Consider the following 18877-nt stretch of genomic DNA (forward strand, 5'->3'; position numbering starts at 1 on the left):
AAAGTGTGTGGGGCCAGGGACCATCAGAATGGCAGAACTGTGTATTAATAGGCCACTCCCTCGAATGTGAATCTCAAGAACGGCTTGTGATAAGGGGGCTATCTGGATATGAAAGTTATCAGACGGGTCAGGGAAGTCAGATGCTTTGTCCCCTGGTGGCCCCACTCGGGAGGAACCAGGCATGGTTCCCCAAGTTAATTCAGCTGCTATCGGCAGCCCCTTGACTGATACCACTGAGGAAGGATCTTCTTTCGCAAGTGAAGGGCATAATTTGGCATCCCAGGCCAAAGCTATGGAGCCTTCATGTTTGCCCCCTCGGCGGGAGTATTTGCAACTTCTCGCAAGTGTAACTAATATCATTTTGGAGGCTAGAGCTCCATCTACAAGATGTCTCTATGCACATAAATGGTCAGTCTTCTCTGACTGTTGCGCACACAGAACAATTGTCCAAAGTGCAAATTTTTCAACAAGAGCTGCTAGATAAGGGGTACACCACTTTCACGCTCAAAGTGTATGTGGCAGCCATCGTGGCGAAACATTGACTGGCTGGCTGTCAATGACTTGGTCGTTTATTTCCTGAAGGAAGCTCGAACATTGAATCATCCAGAGCATCATACTGTGCTGACTTGGACTTATCCTGAGCCACTTCAGTCAGCCTATGAAGAACAACATTTTTTTGACTTTAGCACCAGTCAAGTGAGTGGGTGACCTGCAAGCTCTGTCAGTCAGTGTTTCTTGTCTCGAGTTTGGGCCTAACGAATGTATGGTCATCCTCAAACTGAGACATGGCCACTCAGTTCAGAGCACAAGTCATCACCCTTCTTGTGCTCCCCAATTTAGAAGGTGAGAAGCGATTTTACTCCGCTGGTTCTGGCTCTTAGAGTGTATGTTGAGATTTCCGGGATGTTTAGGCACTCAGAGCAGCTATTTGTATGCTCTTAAGGCCACTCTAAAGGGTTGCTGGTTGTGAAACTGAGACTATTTCAGTGGATAGTGGATGCTATAGCCCTGGCTTATGCCTCAGTGGGCTTGCAGTGCCCTATAGATGTGAGGACCCATTCCACCGGAGGAATGGCTTCCTTCTGGGATTGGTCCAGCGGGATTTCTATTCTGCCTATCTTCTCCAGGTTTTATAACTTGGACATCCCTGCCCTGCAGGCACGGCTTTTGTCTGCTTGAATATACCTAATCCTCTTCGTAAGTTGAGAAGGTTATGCAGTCCTCAGTCCAGCTCATGCTTACAGGAGCCCTCAGTACGGGTGCTATGGGGTTGGGCTCACAGAACGGCTTCTTTCTACACTGCTCATAGCAGAGCACTATTGGATAAGTGTCAGTGATGCAACAGGAGATACCAATCGAAAGGAAATGCTCCTGTTACTTACATAATCTCGGTTCCCTGAGATAAAGAAATGAGCGTTGTGTAGGCTGCCGTGCTATAAATCTGCACTGGAGTTGACAACTGTTGCTTCAGTCGAAAGATTCTGACAAAGTGTTGCTCAGAGCCAACTTATATAGCAGTCGGCTCCACCCATTTTGGTGGCTTGAAGCACCATTGGTTTGTGCAATGCTCGTTCCCTTATCTCAGGGAACCAAGGTTACGTAAGTAACTAGCGTTTTTTCTCTGTTGTGAATGACTGTCTACATTTACTGTACATGGCACAGTTTGAGCCACCAGTGATACATGTGGGTTAAGTTAACACGTTAAATTCAGTAACCCAAATATTTTCTGCTATAAAATGATAAATTAATTTTGAATGCATAAGAAAATCACTGTATCTCTGACACTGGTTTTCAGTGTTTCTTTCCATATGTATTTCCAAATGTATTTCCACAAATGGACACTTTTTATTCATTTTCAGATTTCATTTTAATCACGGCAGCCATAATATATTGTTTAATGGTGCAGGGGCATTTTTGGCTTAAATTTACCTTTGTCTTGAATTTATGGGGCATTTTTGCCATAAGCTCTTGTTAATTCACAACCCTGGCCCACAGTGTTTTTATATGTGGTCCGCTCAACGTTATTATACTCTGATGATCAATTTTAAGATGAATGAAATTATTTATTTTACATTAGGATGTTAATACTAACTCCAACCAGGAGAGAGTGCTATTTTTAAGCTGATCCCTGTATTAATAACAGCATAGTAGGATTTGCACATTACTGTGGACATTCACCAAAATGACCAAAAATAATGAAAAATTAACAATTAAAATTGTGTTTTCCAGTCAATGTGATCTTTTTACAAAGTTCAGGGGACACCCTTGGTTTCTGTGGAAACAAAAGCTGTAATAAAATAATTTAATTTAAATTGCCATTACCACATTGCTTGCAAAGAGAAATATACACCATTTACCATAGATTTAAAAGGTTTTTACCTCAGATTTAAAACACAAAATGCAAAATGCTTTTCCAAATGCATGACAGATATGCACTAAATTGTTAAGTTTTTATAATAAATTGGTAATATGTGGATTATGATCATCATACCATTTGAAATAACTATACTTTGAATAAGCATTTTTTAACTGTTCTCCTAGGTTGTGTTAAGAATGTTCTGTAGGGAAGTAATCAAAAATAGGGCATTTGCACATTTGTTTGTAGCAAATTTACAGACAATGCACTTGAGATGTTTGCATTTGCTTGTTGGGATGACATTGTTTGTCAGTTGACAACAAAGTTTCCCATTAATAGCTGATAGCACAGTTTGTATAGTTATTAAAATCTGTAAAACAGTTATTAAGTGCTGTCAAATGATTAATTGCGATTAATCACATCCAAAATAAAAGTTTTTGTTTACATAATAGATATGTGTGTGCTGTGTATATTTATTATGTATACATAAATGGACAAACATGCATGGATATATTTAAGAAAAAATAAGTTGTGTTTATATAATAATGAATATAAATATAGGCTACATTTAAATACATGCATACTGTATGTGTGTGTATTTATATATACAACATATACAAACAAAAACTTTTATTTTGGATGTGATTAATCATGAATCACGACTAATCATTTGAGAGCACTATTGTTAAGTTAATAATGTAAAAACAATAATTCTACATTGTATTCCCTCACTGAAAAGAAAATTGTTTAAAAGGTGTGAGTGTAAATTAGTAAAAAGAGTGTAAAAGAGAAAAAAGTTTGTTCTTTCTCAATATCAAACCTGCCCATCCCCATAATATGCCATTGTGAACAGACTCTTATTATGAAAAGCTGAAATTATAGAAAAACTATTTAAATGTATTAAAAAGATTACATTTTTTTTTAAATAATAAAATAATTTTAAAAATAATTTTAATTTATTTCATATATCACAACATTAAAACACAAAAAATATTGGTATATTTAATTATAGATTTACATTGCATTATAATAATTTTTATAATAATTATAATAATAAAATTATAATAATTTTTTTTTCAGTTAGGGTTTAATATTTTATAGAGAATCTCAGTTCGCATACTCAGACTATACGTACTACGTGCGTACTATGATGCCGGTAACGCAGTGTGTAGTAGGCGAAAGTTTAGTAGGCTGGGCTTTTATCGTGAACATGATTGAGGAGGCTCTGATTGGTGTTTTATGCCGTCTAGTACACGGTCTGTAACACTGCCCTACTTCCCACTGGACTGCTGAATTCCTGCACACTGCTCTTACGGCGCACTGGCTGGTCATGGCGTTGCGGACTGTCCGAAACTTACCCTGTTTTTTAAGTGTACTCTGCGTGTTTCTCCTCAGCCCTTCCCGGGTGTTCTCATGTCCGAGCCGCTGTTTATGTTTCCGTACCACTGTCAGATGTATGCATTTAAACCTGGAATCAGTACCTGCTATTCTTCCTCAGACAACAATCCTGTAAGTACACTAGCCTTTTTTCCTCTGAGAGAAATGAAACGGTCGTTAATGTACGTTGTGTGCGTAACCGCTTGTGTTTTTCCAACTTAAATATTGCAAACTAGTCCACCTCGGATTGCGTTGTCAGTATAATTAACATTGTTGATGTTGTTTGCATCGAGTCTGAGTTGCGCTCACCGGCTGCATACTAAGTACAGATGAGTTTGAGTGGCAGCGTTTGCTCTCTGTTCTGATTTACGTTCCCCATCTGGACGAGTCTTTGTTTCGCGGACACCGCGGTTGTGTTTCACAACTTTATCCCTAACCCTACCTAGGCAGCATTTTGGCGTCAAGTCTGGATACAGACTCAAGACACTCAGACTCAAGTGGTGCAAAAGCACCTTTAATGGTTAATAACACATCACGTACTTATGATGCACTTAATTACTGGAGCATATGACATGGGGCCTGTTTCAATGCATACATTTGTAGACTTGGTCACTTAAGCAACAGAAATTAATTGTGCAAGATCGTCCCAGGTTTGAAAAAAATAACATACACTGAATACACTGCAAAAAATGTTTTTCTTACTTAAATTTTTTTGTCTTGTTTCCAGCCAAAATATTTAAAAATTCTTAAATCAAGAAGGAATTTCTGGATGAGTAAATCTTGTTTTCAGAAAAAATTAAGTTCAAGTCAAATTTAAGTGCATTTTTGCTTGAAACAAGCAAAATAATCTGCCAGTTGGATAAGAAAAATAATCTTGTTTTCTGTTTAAAATACGTTTGTTTTGTTTTTTGCTTACCCCATTGGCAGATTATTTTGCTTGTTCTAAGCACAAACTCACTTATTTTGACTTGTTTTTTTTTTTCTGGAAACAATAATTTTTTTTTTACTCATCTAGAAAATCATTCTTGTTTTAAGAATTTTTAGATATTTTGTCTGGAAACAAGCATAAATTCTAAGTGAGAAAAGCATTTTTTTGCAGTGTAAACTAAATTTGATGCTGAGGGCATTGCACAATACCCATAAAACTTGTGAGGATTTAGGTTTACATTGCAGAATGTTTACATCTTGCGATTCTAAAGTGGACAATTGCAAAGACTGCAAGTGTGAGTATTGGGACAGGCCATTACAGAAATGCCGCATGTTCCCATAATGTGCTAAAATGCTGTCTAGATAGGCAGCACACTATGTTTTGAGTTATCATATTGTGATCCTGTTGGATCGTATTGTGTTCAGCTTACAGACTTCAGCACTGCGATGGTTAACAAAATTTAGTGTTGACAAAGTTTGCAAAGAAAGGTCGAAACCTTTGCATGTGTGTTTTTCATTATGTGTGGAAATTGAGTTGTTGGTTAAAATGAGTCATGATCATGCCATGTGTGTGTGTGTGTGTGTGTGTGTTTGTGTTGGGTATTTCTTGATTTTGATTGAGCCGATTTATTACAAACAATTTTGATTTGTGTTATTGTTGAGAGTTATACATGTTTTATAGCAAGGATGCTTCCAAATGCATATTGGTGGATTGTTAATCTGAATATTTAGGAGAAATCAGTGCACTCTCTGTGTCTATATGTCTGTTTACTGTAGGACATTAGGGGTAATAAATTGCATAGTATTCCATGTCAGAGTGGGAAATAATGCACTTTGTAGGGCTGCATGACTTCATCAAGGTGCAGTGCTTTGTTTGTCAAAAATGAAAAGGAATTGCAAAATGTTCAGTGGATTATTTTTTTTAATGCCTTCATTTGAGTGTCACAAATTTTGATCATAAATTTTTATTAAATTGTAAAATATTTAAAATGTTAAATATTAATACATTATTAAATGTTTTTTATTAATAAAACAGAATCCAGAAGAAAATTTATAAAGAAACATTAAAACTTTTAAGAAATGTAGAACTTTTAACAAATTGTTGCTAGATTGTATTAATTTCATGATTTAAATTTATAAGACATGCTTTTTTTATTACTAAAATTTGACCTCATTATTAAAGCAGTCTTTTTTTAATGTAAAAATAAAAATAAAAATAAAAATGGCATGGAGCATCAGACCAACTGCAACAATGAGTAATTAAAGCCATTTTAGGATGGTTTTAGTCAAAATGGCTGTAAAATCATAAAAATCATCACTAGTAATTTGATTTACTGGTTTATCACTTTTCACCAGTAGGTGGCGCTGCCATCAAATCGATGTGGTGTGTTTTGTGTGAAGTGACAATGGCTCACACAAAGTTTGGTTTCAGTATGTCAAAGCATTGCAGTCATTTTTGCATCATGCCTCAAATTTGTAGCAGCGCTATACAAAAATGGATTTGCGTATTGTCACGAAATCCATAACTTTTCGCCAGAATGGTCTGAAGATGATCTGAGTCAAATTTTGTGAAAATCGAACCAACGCTCTAGGAGGAGTTCGAAAAAGTACGTTTTCAATATTAATCAAACTGGGGGACAGGATATTCAACCGACTATGGCAAAATGGGTATCTGTGTTCTCGGCATGACCAAGGAATATTTTGAGACCAGTACCATTACACTAGATTAATACATAGACTAATGCAAGCCAAAGTTATTAGCATTTTTGTGAATTTTATTTATAATGATTAATGAATGGTTTATTACTTTTGACCAATAGGTGACACTGTTACCAAATTGAAATGGTGCGGTCAGTGTGAGGTGACAATGGCAAATACAAAGTTTGGTGTCAATATGTCAAAGCTTTGCAGAGATACAGACGCATTTTGGCATCATTCCAACAAATTCGTTTATGCAAACTTTTTGCCGGCATGGTGTGAAGATGATCTAGGTCAAATTTGGTGAAAATTGGACCAACGGTCTAGGGGGAGTTATAAAAAGTAAGTTTTATACTTGAAATAAAATGGCGGACAGGAAGTCTATTATGGCATAATTGGTATCTGTGTTCTTGGCATGGCCCATTACAATAGCCCAATTTTTAGAAATTTCTCTATAACATTTGGCCACATGATGGCGCTGCCCCCAAACTTTTTGAGTACTGTCAGGGCATGCTGCCGAAGACACACACTGAGTTTTATAACAATATGCCAATGCGTTCGTAATATATAGTATTTTACGATAAAATGATGCTCCTCCAAATCTAAAGAGACCTCTCTAGAGAAAGGGAATCTCTAAGAGTTTTGTGCTTTTTGGCCAAACCATTCAGAAGTTATGAGCATTTTTCATTGACCACTAGGTGGCATGCGCTGAAACACTGCAGGAAGCCTCAGATCATGGTTGTTATAACACACACCAAGTTTGGTCTCAATACGCTAAACCATTGCGAAGATATAGCCTCATATCCATTTTTGCATGGTCTTCGTCAAATTTGTTCACGCGTTATTCGAGAATGGTTTGACTAATCAACTCAAATTCCATAACTTTTTGCCAGCATGGTTTTAAGATGAGCCAATTTTGGTGAAAATCAGACAAACTGTCAAGGACAAGTTTTAAAAAGAAGGTTTTTCAAACTTTTTTTAAAAAGTAGCGAAAAAACGAAACCTTAAGATTTTTTTGTGTTCATCTGACTCTGCATGAGCCAAGGAATCAGAGAAAAAATTTCCTTCTAGACCTTACAGTTCAAAAGTTATTTGCATAAACATGCATGAAAGTTCAGACAAGTGGTGGCGCTAGAGAGTTTGAGTTAGAGACTCCTAACCTGCTGTGGTTAATGTCCTCTATCTGTGTGCCAAATTTTGTAACTTTCCCGCAAGCTTTTCTATGGGCTGCCATAGACTTTCAGAGCGGAAGAAGAAGAAGAAGAATAAGATCGGTGCTTTGCCCCTAATTAATTGGAATTTGGAAGAAAATAAAACCAATTTCATTGTGCTCTGCTGACTCTATATCACCTCATATGGTTCAAAGTGTTGCCTTTGAGGCTTTCATGTAATTGCAGCAGTAACAACATTGTGTTCCACAGTCTCTCCTGACTGAATGAATGGCTTTTTCAGCAGCTTCTTTAATGAAGTCTTTTATGTGGGTCACTGGATTCAAGCTGTAACGTCTGTGTTTCAGTCTCAACAAAAACAGTATTAACTCATGATGCAGAATATTGCACCATCAGTCTGCGTCTGCACTTTTTGGAAATTCAGAGCCGGTGTGTTATAGATAGTAAGGCAGAAAAGAGTGGATCCCAAATCGCTTTGAATTTGCAATGCATTCCTCGGCTGGTTTTAATAGTCCCGTGTGACAGTTGTATGCATTTGTTTCCAGACCCACAATGCATCTGTGCAACTGCAAACAGACAGAGTTCTGCATTCAGATTTGTGGCTGACTGCAAAGGAGTGACTTAAACTCAACAGGGGTGCGGAGTGCTCTCCATTAGCGTAACTCCACATCTGTCTGCAAGACGCCTATCCAGAAACTGAACATAATAAGAACATTGACTTCAACAATGTGTTGGTCACCATTGAAAACCTGAACTGAAGCTTATTATGAAGATTATTATGCGTTTGAGGTCTGTCATTGTGTCTGAGCAATAGCGAAGAGTGGTGCAAAGCTTTATTTACTTTTTCAACTTAAAACAACTCTTTACTGTCCAATCTGGGGGAAACTTGAGGCCCATTGAAATCTTTTTTTTTTTTTTTTTTTTTTCCAAATGTACTTTTTTTTTTTTTTACAATTTCAGTTTTTAGTTACAGTTTTTGTGTTAAATTAATGGTTAACTTAAATTGTAATAGATTGTAATAGAATAAAAATAGTTAAATTGTTCCCCAAAGAACCTTTTAGTAAACCGTTCTTAAAAGAACCATTTTGAAGAACATTTCAAAAAATCTAAAGAACCTTTTTTGAATCTAAAGAGCCTTTTCTGCATTTGAAAGGATGTCCATGGATGTTCAAGGTTCTTTATGGAACCACTGATTCCACTGAATAACCTTTATTTTTAAGAGTTTAATTGCTAAAAATAAGAATCATATACAGTTTTCTTCTGAAATCTGTGTTGATGATTTGATTACATTTTTTAAAAAGCATGTCTAATCAATTAGAATGTCTAATGCTGATTTTTGCTGCTGAAAACAGTTTTTTTCATGTTTTGGGCTGTACGAATCATTTGAATCAGGAAAAACATTTGAAATACTATAGACTGCAAAAACTTATAACAAAATCAAGCAGAAGAATGCAAAAAACTGAGGACAGAGGAATAAAATGCGTTTGTAGTTGTCCAAACTGAACCAGGATTTCCAGAGCAAAAATCTTGAGAACAGTTTTTTCTTATCATTTCTGGTCAGGAAGGTGAAATATTAGGCTAGTATCTTGATTAATACTGCCAGTACGTATTTTTACCCCCTATTAACTTTAATTTGTCAAAATATTGCAACCTTTCCTGTCTTTATATGACTTAGCAGCTTCCACATGTTTTTCTTGTGGTTCAGACTGAATAAATTAGCAGAACAACATATTCAGTAGTATATTAACCATGTGGTGGTTTACATCTGAGTATCACCAATATGGCTGTGCATCCATGCAACCGGCCAACTTCTGTTTACATTTGTCTAGATTCTGCTTGTAATGGTTTAATTAATCCAAAAGCATGTCTATTCATTAGAATTCATAAAACCTAAACATTTTTATAAACATTTTTCTTTTTACATGTGTGCTTTTGTTCTGTTTTTGGAGGAGTTAGGTATTGTAAACTAACCACAGACATGCATGTGCATGAATGCAATGGTCAGAGACCTTAAAATGAGCCTATAAACTAATCACTAACTACAACAGCTCCTAATGAGCAGTCTAATTCACTGATCTGAGAATGAGAATCAATGTGACTCTTTGGTTTCCTGCTGTTAATTTACAAAACAGCAGTAAGGTAATCCAGTCATTTTACAGCTTAATAGTTGAAACGGTTGCTAGCACATCTGCATTGCTATGCTCTCAGTCTTTGGCTTTCCAGTAAAGAGCCTCTCCCCCTTACCATATATTATGTAATGCAGACAAAGGGGGTGGAAGTATTGGCATTACGATGTGGTCAGAATGAATATGATCATTTGGACCAAATTTCTGACTGTATTAGAATATATTGGCTGCAATATTTGGAAGTATTATATAGTATTGCATGTATTGTGCAGCCAGTACCTTGTATTTTTATGCTGTTTTGGGAAGCATTGTTGTATAGTTGCTCTGCTTAAAGGGCATGTTGTTGTTTCACATGAGTTCACTATGACAGAATGTTCAGAATTTATTTTTTCCAGAGTCTAAATGTGCTTAACAACATCCTGTTCCAGTCTGGCACGACTCAACACTGTATCTAAAGAACATCAGTGTCTCTTTCCGCTGCTGGATCCTTTCTTTTCCACCTGCTCTCAGAAGGATCCTGTCAGGCTTTACCACTTTACCATATGTGGCACTGCTGGTTTAGAGGATTTTTAAATGATCAGATGATGAACAACAAATTTAACTGCCCAGTTTCCATGAAAACGATGCTGAACAAGGACATAAGAGGTTCACAGAAAAAAATGTGTGATTCATAAATGGAGAACCAGAACGCTGTTTCCCTGCAGGAATCGTCCATATACAGTTGATGTCTGCAGAATCTGCAAAATGTTAATTATTTTACCAAAATAAGAGGGACCATACAAAATGCACTTTATTTTTTATTTAGTACTGACCTGAATAAGATATTTAACATAAAAGATGTTATAAATAATAGTTGAATTTATAAAAATTACCCTGTTCAAAAGTGTACATACACTTGATTCTTAACACTGTGTTGTTACCTGAATGATCCACAGCTGTAATTTTTGTTTAATGATAGTTGTTCATGAGTCTCTTAGTCCTGAAAAGTTAAACTGCTTGCTGTTCTTCAGCAAAGTTCTTTGGTTTTTCAGCATTTTTGTGTATTTTTCAACTTTCCAACAATGACTGTATGATTTTGAGATGCATCTTTTCACACTGAGGACAACTGAAGGACTCATATGCAACTATTACAGAAGGTTCAAACGCTCACTGATGCTTTAGAAGGAAACACAATGCATTAAGAGCTGGGGGTGAAAACTTTTGAACAGAATGAAGATGTGTACATTTTTCTTATTTTGTCTAAATATTATATTTTTTTTATTTAGTACTTCACTTCAGAAGCTACAGCAGATACTTGCATCTTTCTCAGAAGACAAAATAAGTCAAATTCACCCTGTCCTTCAAGTTCAAAAAGTTTTCACCCCCCGACTCTTAATGCACTGTGTTTCCTTCTGAAGCCTCACTGAGCGTTTGAACCTTCTGTAATAGTTGCAGATGAGTCCCTCAGTCATCCTCAGTGTGAAAAGATGGATCTCAAAATCATACAGTCATTGTTGGAAAGGGTTCAAATACAAAAAATGCTGAAAAACCAAAGAATTTGTGGGACCTGAAGGATTTTCTGAAGAACAGCAGGCAGTTTAACTGTTCAGGACAAACAAGGGACTCATGAACAACAAAACATTAAAAAAAATTAATTCAGGTAACAGCACAGTATTACGAATCAAGTGTATGTAAACTTTTTATAAATTCAACTATTTATTTTCTTTTGTGGACTATATGTAAATATCTTTTATGTGAAATATCTCCTTCAGGTCAGTACTAAATAAAAAAATAGCATGCATTTTTTTTGTACGATCCCTCTTATTTTGGTAAAATAATTAACATTTTGCAGATTCTCCAAGGTGTATGTAAACTTTTGACCTCAACTGTTTATAATATTGATATTATATGGCTTTGTATTGAGTATTGAGTTTCTGCTTTAACATACAGTGTTATTTTTTCTAGTGCAGGTCTTAAAAATTCTCAAAGATACCCTGTGTTAAACCCTGTTTTGAAATTGCTCATTATGCTAGTGTTCGTTTTCATCATAATCTCCCCCTTAGAATCAGGTAAACATTAACCAAATATAAGCTGAACTGTTGGAACAATATAAAACGGTTAAAATATGTACTATTTTGAGGCATTCACAACTGTGGAAACATCAAAGCAAAAAAAGCTAATTGTTGAGGTCTTCAATAAAAGCATTTATTACATTCACAGAACTCATTTTGCTTTATTCAGAGGTGTTGACAGTATTTCCAGGATCCAAAATAAGCTTTTTAATGAAAATATAATTTCCTGAAAATTTATTAGCTATGTTGCATAGCTTGCAACACATATTTGCAAACTGGCGTCGATTGAATTCACTACAACTTAACACATTCTTTGAAAACACAATGTCTATATATATATAGCTTTCTAAAGTTTTGATACAAGAACCTTATTTTTTACAAACCATTACTAGTCTACCTACATGTTATCTTCTTATTAAATGTTAAATAGAAATATTGTAAACATGAAAATGTTTTAAAAATGTTAATAAGAAGATTAGAATAAAAATAGTGCATCAACAAAGTTACCAGCGCTTGTCCTTCCTCTTCCAAAGACTTTGGCCATCGGTTGGTTTTCTCAGAGAGGATCTGTTGAGTCCGAGTGAGCTAGTAAGAAAGAGGGAAGCGGCATTGTGTGGAATTTGCTGCGGTCAGGTTTTGTCAGCCATTCATTCTCAGTGCCATTGTGGAATGCAAAGCCAGTGAAATCCCTAAAGCTTTGCTAATTTGCACAGAGGAGATATGGGCCCAGATAGTTATTAAAAGAGCACTCATGGCCCTCTCTTCCTGTGCCGCCAGTGTTGCAGGGAGAGTTTGCTACATTATTTCAACATTAAAAAGCCGAGGCCTGGTGTAGACTGAGGACCTGTATGAGCAGAATGTCAGTGGTTTATTGCACTGTACAAGAACATAAATGAAGCCTCATTCTTATTTGGCTTAAGAGAGCCAATCAGCGATTCCTTGGCAGTCCATCTAAAGTTTTGTTTGACCATAAATTATTCGTTTCACTGCGCTCAATGTTTTGTACATGACAAACACATGTACACTTTGTCTGGCCAGCTGTTTGTGGGGCCTCTAATTCTGTATATCAAGTTGAATCCATGCTGACTGTTAAAAAGTGATATTGGAAGAGCATCTTTTAAATGCTTAAAAAGTTTTTAAAGTTTAACCCCCTGTTGCACACAATCTACTACACGCCTTCTGTCATCTGATTAATAGTTTAGACTTTTTTAGCAAGTACAAGATCTTAGTATAATTGTACAAACATTCATCTTCAGCTCGTGAATGTGTCTTTATGTTGCAGTCTTTTCTCATTTTTATAGTGAGTGCAAGAATCACCATTGTAGTGCATTATGTACATGTTTGATTATCAAACTAAGCATAATATTGACATTTATATCATTTTATGTAAGTACAGCTGAAGTCAAAATTTACATAGACCTTGCAGAATCTGCAAAATGTTAATTATTTTACCAAAATAAGAGGGATCATACAAAATGCATGTTATTTTTATTATTTAGTACTGACCTGAATAAGATATTTCACATTAAAGATGTTTACATAAAGTCCACAAGAGGAAATTATTGGTTGAATTTATAAAAATGACCCTGTTCAAAAGTTTACAAACACTTGATTCTTAATGCTGTGTTTTTACCTAAATGATCCACAACTGTTTTTGTTTTTTTTGTTTAGTGATAGTTGTTCAAGAATCCCTTGTTAGTCCTGAACAGTTAAATTGCCCGCTGTTCTTCAGAAAAGTCTTTCAGTTCCCACAAATTATTTGGTTTTTCAGCATTTTTGTGTATTTGAACCCTTTCCAGCAATGACAGTAAGCTTTTGAGATCCATCTTTTCACACTGAGGACAACTGAGGCACTCATATGCAACTATTACAGAAGGTTCAAATGCTCACTGATGCTTCAGAAAGAAAAACGATGCATTTATAAAACTTTTTGAACTCATTTTGTCTTCAGTAGCTTCTGAAGGGCAGTACATAAAAAAAAACTTGATATTCGGGCAAAAAAAGAAAAATGAACACATTTTAATTCTGTTCAAAAGTTTTCATCCCCGGCTCTTAATGCATTGTTTTTCCTTCTGGATCATCAGTGAGCTTTTGAACCTTCTGTAATAGTTGCATATGAGTCCCTCAGTTGTCCTCAGTGTGAAAAGATGGATCTCAAAAGCTTACTGTCATTGTTGGAAAGGGTTCAAATACACAAAAATGCTGAAAAACCACAGAATTTGAGGGACCTGAATGATGAAGTGTTGATTAGGCTCTGCTCTTGTATCTGTGTCAGGTTGTGTTATGGTTTCTCTCTTGCTGTTTATCATACATCTGAAGTGGGGAATTTCCTCTGTGATATCATTAGGCTGGACGTGAGCCTACAAGGACCAAGACCACATCCTGTTTCTGTTGACATGCATTCTCCTTCTATCAGGTCACATTTCTTTTCTTACGGTGTCAGCGCGGTCATTCCTCGGCGGTACCACTATGAAATAAGTGAAATACTAACAGAAAACTTTTGGGAATAGTTTATTCCTTACTTTTCTCCATTATGAGAATCACATGCTCAAAAGGAAACAAAACAAAACAAAGAAACATAATCAAACCAATCAAAATGTTATAAATAAATGTGTTTATAAATCTGCTGCCAGCAGTAATCAAATCGACGCCAGTTTTGGGAATGCTTTCAGGCAGATGTTTTCTATATTTAATTTAATGGGGAAGTCTCAAAAACTGTTTGCCAAAAAAATTCAATTAGCAATACAAAGCAAAACTATCAAAAACATAATAGTTTATAAATATGTTGTCATCAAAAGAAGAAAGCTCTGGTTTAACATTTGAAAGCAAAGAGATTTACATTTAGTTTTGTAATTGCATTTCTTTATCTTTTTTATTTTATAATAATTATAATTATAGAATAAGACAAAAATATTTAATTATTGCTTTAAATATTATCATTTTATTATTAATAGTACAATAATGATATGCCGCATTTAAAGGTGCCATAGAATGGAAAACTGTATTTACCTTGGTATAGTAATAACAGTTCTGTGCAAGAACATGACATACTGTGAGTCTCAAACACCATCGCTTCCTCCTTATATAAATCTGGTGTTTGCAAAAGACCACTGAAAAATCGACAAATCCTAACATAACAGCGACTATTACGTAAGAGTTGCAATCATTAATAGTTACGCCCCTAACATTTGCATAGCCCAATCATAAGAAGTTCTGCAGCTAGGCTATGGTGAAAAAAACAAAGCAAAGACAATAGCGAAAATGGCAGATCACAGGAATAAATTTTTAATGATTATGAGGTCCTCTTTTTGGATTCTCAGAATATGGTCACCCTAATTAACCGCATATTAATAGCGGCTCGAGTTCCATGATTAAATGTATATTTTCCTCCATGTGCGAGCTACTGAAATGTGACCCTGGACCACAAAACCAGTCTTAAGTTGCTGGGGTATATTTGTAGCAATAGCCAAAAATACATTGCATGGGTCAATTTTTGATTTTTCTTTTATGCCAAAAATCATTAAGAAATTAAGTAAAGTTCATGTTACATGAAGATTTTTTGTAAAATTCCTACTATAAATATATAAAAATGTAATTTTTGATTAGTAATATGCATTGTTAAGAACTTAATTTGGACAACTTTAAAGGTGATTTTCTCAGTATTTTGATTTTTTTGCACCCTCAGATTCCAGACTTCCAAATAGATGTATCTCGGCCAAATATTGTCCTATCCAAACAAACCATACATCAATAGAAAGCTTATTTATTGAGCTTTCATATGATGTATAAGTCTCAGTTTTGTCAAATTTAACCTTATGACTGGTTTTGTGGTCCAGGGTCACAAATGAGCCGCTCTGTGAAACAGCCAATCAAAGCAGACCTCATAATTATTATTCATGAACCTTCCAAATAAGGCAATAACAAATCCTAGGGTTGTAAATGGACTTGTAAAACCGTTTATGGAGAATTTTTGCCCTTTCCTATGCCATATACCTTCTATGTAGATATCAAAGAACAATTAAAAATATTGTATCAATGCATTCTATGGCACCTTTAAGCTGTTAATTGTCCTTGCTTGCATCTGTCGCTTTTTCACCCCTGAAGAGTTTGCATCAGTGTTTATGCTTGTGCCCTTTCGAGGATTGCAGAACTGCACTGACTTCATGCTTTGTTATGGTTATGTTGCATTATGAACCACCATCATCCATCTTGGCCTCTTTCTGAACACATCTTGCATGTGTTGTGTACTTTTGATTGTGAAAGTCAGCGCTGCCAAACGCTGCTGTTAATCAGTTCAAGCTCTTTTATATGAGTTCAGCTCTCAAACATGTGGCCAAGATAGCAAAACTCAGACCCATGAGACAATGAGTCACAAACCCATTTAGAACCAGTAACAATCTGTGAACAGTCTGTTGTGGCTTTGTGTTCTCCAGCTCACAATAAACGTTACTCATTATGTAATAATCACCAAAGGCTTGACTGCAGTCCAGTCTTAGAACTGTACCATCAACAATGCACAGTATTGTTGGATTAGGAGATTGTTGTGCGCTTTCCTCCTGAACTGTTTTTTGTTGTGTTTTGCATTGTTTTGTGAAACAGTCTTGCGTCCTACATGTTCCCTGCTGAGATGAAGTCTGAGGCTCATCCTCTTGGTAATTTAGCATGAGCTCATGTAGTATAATAGGTAGTTTATGGTAGACCCGCTTTTCTTTGTCTGATGAATAACTCTGTGTTCTCTACTTCACTCTCTGATAAGCCACCAGGCAACATTGATAACATGATTAGTTTTGTCTATGAACAATACAAGACTGGCACTGTACTTTTGCAGTGTCTTCAGATCTAGTGGAAATAAAGGCTGTAGGAGTCAGACTTTTTTTGGACATTTAGAAAACGTAATGGAAACATGAAAGAACAAATTACATAAGCATGCAATTTTCCACCAAATCTAATCAACACACTTAAAAGCAAACCGTTATTATAGGGTTATCGTAGGGTAAGGCAATAGGATGGTTTTAACAAACGTTTGGTCATTAAAAATTGTATAACGGATTATAAATAAATGATAAAAGTATTATAAAAAAGCAGCTGTTGTCAAGGGCTTCTTGCAGTTTTCTGTTAAAATAAAAGTGACCTGGTTTAACATTTGAAAATGAAGAAATTAAAACATTTGTTTACAGTTATACTGTAAAATAAAGAGATTATTGTTCTTAATTATTTACATTTATTGTACAGTGAAATATTATAATAGTAATATTTCTCATTTTATTTAGTACTTTATTATTTTATAGTAAAACAATGTTGGGCCAAACTGTGCAGCAAAAAGAAACGGCAAACTTATTTATTTATGTTTTTTAATTGAGGCATGTCAGTGTTTGACACCCATCTTGGAAAATTCTAAAAATATGTTTTCTTTATCTAATTGTATGGGGAAACACTACAATTTCAAAAACTGTTTGCAAACTGATATTATAATGAATTGTTTTTAAATCAGCAGGGCAGTCTAACCTGAATGGCATCATACATTGTTTCTTCACCTCAAATAACACACACAAAAAAAAGAAAAGAAACATTGTAAATTGTTCTGTGTCTGGTGTAGAGCAGAAGCTGAGTGTACTTTATTACTGTTTCTTTGGTATTGATGTTTGGCTTTTATTTGGAAGATGGGACTTTACTAGAGCCACTTTTGGGTGTTCCAATTTCTCCTATTCTCTGGTATTTTTGTTTGAATGTGGATTGTTTTGAAAATTCAAGCTGTGCATTACTGCATGCTCCTCCTATAGGATTTATCCAGTTCATACCAAACTTTGTCAAAATGATGGCAATATAGTGAAGATGCAAAACTGCAAATGTTTTTTTTTTAATGATAACTTGAATAGTGTTACCATGATGATTTATTAAAACAATGGCAAAAAGGGAAACTCAAACTCAAATTTGTACATGTAGAGAACACTCTGGTTACTATTGTGTTACCTTAGTTTCACTGAGATAATGTAAATGAGTGATGTGTGAAACAGTCTCTTACGTTGCATTAAATGCTATGGGGAATGTATCCAATAGTACCATGCTAAGTGCAGAAAAAAGCCGCTCTGCAAGCCCAGCACTGGAGTGCCCTCAATGAGGGGTTCCTAAGAAGCATAACAAGAAGACTTGGAAACAAGGAGGTTTTGTGGCTGGGGTATGCATAACCAAGACCTTTTAAGTGCACAGATATCCCCAATTGAAACTCCCCTGTACCAAGCCCAGGAGGAAGCCACTCTTCTGGTGGAGTGGGCCCTCCCTCCAATTTGACACAGTAGATACCTCAGTAAACCTACAATCTACTAGCATCTACTATCCAATGAGATTGGACATAACTAAAGTGGCTAGAGTGCTTTACGTTAACTCTGTAAGAGACCAAACCAGGCAGAGTAAATTAGGACCCTGCTTGTCTTTTGAATTAAGAAGAGCTAGAAAGGTGAGGACTCTGAATGGAGTGGAGAGCACCTCCTGGCTTGAGGATGACTTTACAGTCCTCTGGCCCAAACTCAAGGCAGGAAGCGCTGACTGAGAGTACTTGCAGATTGCCCATTCGCTTGACCGACACTAAAGCCAAAAGGAAGGTTGTCTTAAGCGACAAGAGCTGGAGTGGCTTAAAAGAGGGACCTTCAAAGTCCCTGAGGACCGTGCATAAGTCCAATCAATTTCTCAATCTCTGAACTTCCCTTAGAAATTTTGCCGACCGACTAGCCTCCACTGGCGAAGAGGTTGGAGTTTAGTGATTTCTATTGAGATATTTGACTTAAAAGTCTAATACAGCCAGTCTTATTTCTGCAAGCGAACGATGCAAGTTGATGGTTAAAGTTCTCATTATTTGGCTGAGATACATCTATTTGAAATCAGAAATCTGAGGATGCAAAAAAATCGAAAAGACTGAGAAAATCACCTTTAAATTTGTCCAAATTAGGTTCTTAACGATGCATATTACAAAATCAAAAATTACATTTTGATATGTTTACAGTAGGAATTTGACAAAAAATCTTCATGGAACATGAACTTTACTTAATTCCTTAATTATTTTTGGCATAAAAGAAAAATAAAAAAATTTTACCCATGCAATGTATTTTTGGCTATTGCTACAAATCTACCCCAGCGACTTAAGACTGGTTTTGTGGTCCAGGGTCACATATTTATAGA

The 18877-nt window shown here is 35.7% G+C and overlaps 1 protein-coding gene across 1 annotated transcript in view; it reads left to right on the forward strand.

Moving 5' to 3' along the window:
• Positions 1-3686: 3686 nt before the first annotated feature.
• pxdn (peroxidasin) overlaps positions 3687-18877 on the forward strand; it is an 81154-nt gene continuing 65963 nt past the window's right edge. Inside the window, exon 1 of the mRNA XM_073826996.1 lies at positions 3687-3865. Coding sequence (XP_073683097.1) covers positions 3687-3865 — 179 coding nt within the window. The remainder of the gene's footprint in view (positions 3866-18877) is intronic.

Source organism: Garra rufa, chromosome 21, assembly GCF_049309525.1.
Source record: "Garra rufa chromosome 21, GarRuf1.0, whole genome shotgun sequence".
Lineage (NCBI taxonomy): Eukaryota > Metazoa > Chordata > Actinopteri > Cypriniformes > Cyprinidae > Garra > Garra rufa.